General features: G+C 28.3%; 1 protein-coding gene across 1 annotated transcript in view; it reads right to left on the bottom strand.

The window, feature by feature from the left end:
* Positions 1–3273, bottom strand: part of LOC107661281 (protein kinase C-binding protein NELL2-like) — a 99294-nt gene that overhangs the window by 2961 nt on the left and 93060 nt on the right. Inside the window, exon 15 of the mRNA XM_016450779.1 lies at positions 1533–1709. Within this exon, the coding sequence (XP_016306265.1) occupies positions 1533–1709 (177 nt within the window). The remainder of the gene's footprint in view (positions 1–1532; positions 1710–3273) is intronic.

Here is a 3273-nt window from a genome sequence, read left to right as displayed (position 1 = left end):
AGTTCAAGACATTGATGCTTGCATATAGAACAGCCACAGGCTCAGCACCCGCCTACTTCCACTCACTACTACAAATCTACATCCGCTCCAGAAGTCTGAGATCTACGAGTGTGTGACGCCTCGTGGTATCATCACAGAGGCTCAAAATCAATTTCCGGAACATTCTCGTTCACCATTCCTGGCTGGTGGAGTGATCTTCCCACCCCTATCCGGAATGCTGAATCCCTGACAATTTTCAAGCGGCAGCTGAAAACCCATCTCTTTCGACTCTACTTAACTTCATCCATGCAGCTGCTCTGTGATGTTGTGCATAAGTCTAAAGCAGCTTCAGAGAGCGAGGCCTGATCAGGTTGACATTTAAAGCGAATCCTCCACAGTGAGCTCCGTTCAGCTCAGCAGCTATCAATAACTGCGTCTTAGACACAGGGCATGTATTGCAGATCTGGCTAAGCAGAGATTTGGCCTCATTCCGCCGGGGTTCGTGCTATCGTCCAGAGCCGCGTCGAATGTGACGGTAATACATTTTCCATGCATTTTATTTATCAGTCTGGACTTCTTGTTGGCAGATGGAGACTGTTCCAGAAATTCAGCTTTTAGTGTTCAAAATGGAACACTAGCACACTACTTAGTGCATACGGTGCACTACATACTGCCTACTGTACAATGATAAACGCTCCAAACTGTATTTTGTTATATTTTTGTCATATGACCTGATTATGTTGTCTGTGTCAGCAAGTGTTGTCCAGGTTTATCATGGTAATGAAATATGATTTTTAATTTTGCATGTTTGATCCTGTTTTGTGTAAAAATGATTTTTAAAACATATAAATAATGCATTTCATAACATCAGCATTTGCAAACAATTAAAACAACTCATTTAATCATTATTTTAAGATTGTTTTTTAATTATTTATTTTATTACATTTAATTCAGCACTGGCATTTCTACAATTTTAATAATTTCTATGATTTTTATAGGCATGGAAATCAAAACTGTACATTACAGTAGTGAAATGGGAGGCAATTAGCAGGTAATTTAGAATAGATATATTGTACTTATATGTGACCCTGGAACACAAAACCAGTCATAAGGGTCAATTTTGTGAAATTGAGATTTATACATCACATGAAAGACGAATAATTAAGCTTTCCATTGATGTATGGTTTGTTAGGATAGGACAATATTTGGCTGAGATACAACTATTTGAAAATCTGGAATCTGAGGGTGCAAAAAAATCTAAATATTGAGAAAATCATCTTTAAAGTTGTCCAAATGAAGTTCTTAGCCATGCATATTACTAATCAAAAATTAAGTTTTGATATATTTACGGTAGGAAATTTACAAAATATCTTCATGGAACATGATCTTTACTTAATATCCTAATGATTTTTGGCATAAAAGAAAAATCTATAATTTTGACCCATACAATGTATTGTTGGCTATTGCTACAAATATACCCCAGCGACTTAAGACTGCTTTTGTGCTCCAGAGTCACAGATGATAAAATGCAGTATAGTTATCTTTGGTCTCACCAGACACTGGCAGCGCTGGCAGCTGTGGATCCAGGAGTCTCCGCTGGAGAAGGTCAGCAGGCCGTTCTGATGCAGACACTGGGACGTGAGGCGCGGGTCACACTCCGGACAGCAGAACAGATCCAGCGAGGGATTATCACAGTCACACACCATCCGTCTGCACTGGACACGGCCCGACTGCAGCACACACAGGTCAGCTGCTCAACATTGAACTACACTTAAAATAACTGATGTGTCAAAATACAATATAATTCAAAATATTAATACAAACTGTGATAGTATCTCTGTGATACTAAAGTAACACTGCTCTAGCATGGGGTGAAATTAAAACTGAAGTGAAAATAATTTCTAAAATGATTTCTATATAATTTGTTATATTTTATATAATTTTTATTTATTATATAATATTATATCTCATGACAAATGGGGGCAAAAACAAAAGTGTTGCGTTTATAATTGTATTTAGTGTATATTGTAAAATATTGTTATAAAATAGTAATATATATATATATATACATGTATGTAAGAAATTTAAAAGAAATACATTTTTTTAAATTATTTCTATGATTTGTTTTTATGATTTTTAAAATATTTATAATATTTATTAAAAAAATTATAATATTATAAAAAATATTAATATTATTTTTTTTATATGTTAACAATTACTTTTAATGGATATTTAATGCATAAAGTGAAATTTACTAGGAAATTGAAATAATTTATATATGATTTAAAAAATATTTTTTATGAATTAAAAAAAATTATTACTTATAACAATTACATCATTGTTTTAAAATATTAATATTATTTTTACGTTAACCATTTTTTATGGATATTTAATGTATATATTTAATTTAATGTTTTTAATGTATATATTTAATTTAATGTTTGTTTAACGTATATATTTAATTTAATGTTTTTTAACGTATATATTTAATTTAATGTTTTTTAATGTATATATTTAAAAACATTAAATTAAATATATACGTTAAACAAACATTAACTTAAATATATACATTAAAAACATTAAATTAAATATATACGTTAAACAAACATTAACTTAAATATATACATTAAAAACATTAAATTAAATATATACGTTAAACAAACATTAACTTAAATATATACATTAAAAACATTAAATTAAATATATACGTTAAACAAACATTAACTTAAATATATACATTAAAAACATTAAATTAAATATATACGTTAAATATCCATAAAAAATGGTTAACGTAAAAATAATATTAATATTTTAAAACAATGATGTAATTGTTATAAGTAATAATTTTTTTTAATTCATAAAAAATATTTTTTAAATCATATATAAATTATTTCAATTTCCTAGTAAATTTCACTTTATGCATTAAATATCCATTAAAAGTAATTGTTAACATATAAAAAAAATAATATTAATATTTTTTATAATATTATAATTTTTTTAATAAATATTATAAATATTTTAAAAATCATAAAAACAAATCATAGAAATAATTTAAAAAAATGTATTTCTTTTAAATTTCTTACATACATGTATATATATATATATATTACTATTTTATAACAATATTTTACAATATACACTAAATACAATTATAAACGCAACACTTTTGTTTTTGCCCCCATTTGTCATGAGCTGAACTCAAAGATCTAAGACTTTTTCTATGTACACAAAAGGCCTATTTCTCTCAAATATTGTTCACAAATCTGTCTAAATCTGTGTTAGTGAGCACTTCTC

Source organism: Sinocyclocheilus anshuiensis, unplaced genomic scaffold (genome assembly GCF_001515605.1).
Source record: "Sinocyclocheilus anshuiensis isolate Anshui unplaced genomic scaffold, SAMN03320099.WGS_v1.1 scaffold499, whole genome shotgun sequence".
Taxonomy (NCBI): Eukaryota; Metazoa; Chordata; class Actinopteri; order Cypriniformes; family Cyprinidae; genus Sinocyclocheilus; species Sinocyclocheilus anshuiensis.
This window is presented reverse-complemented; position numbering and strand designations above follow the sequence as displayed.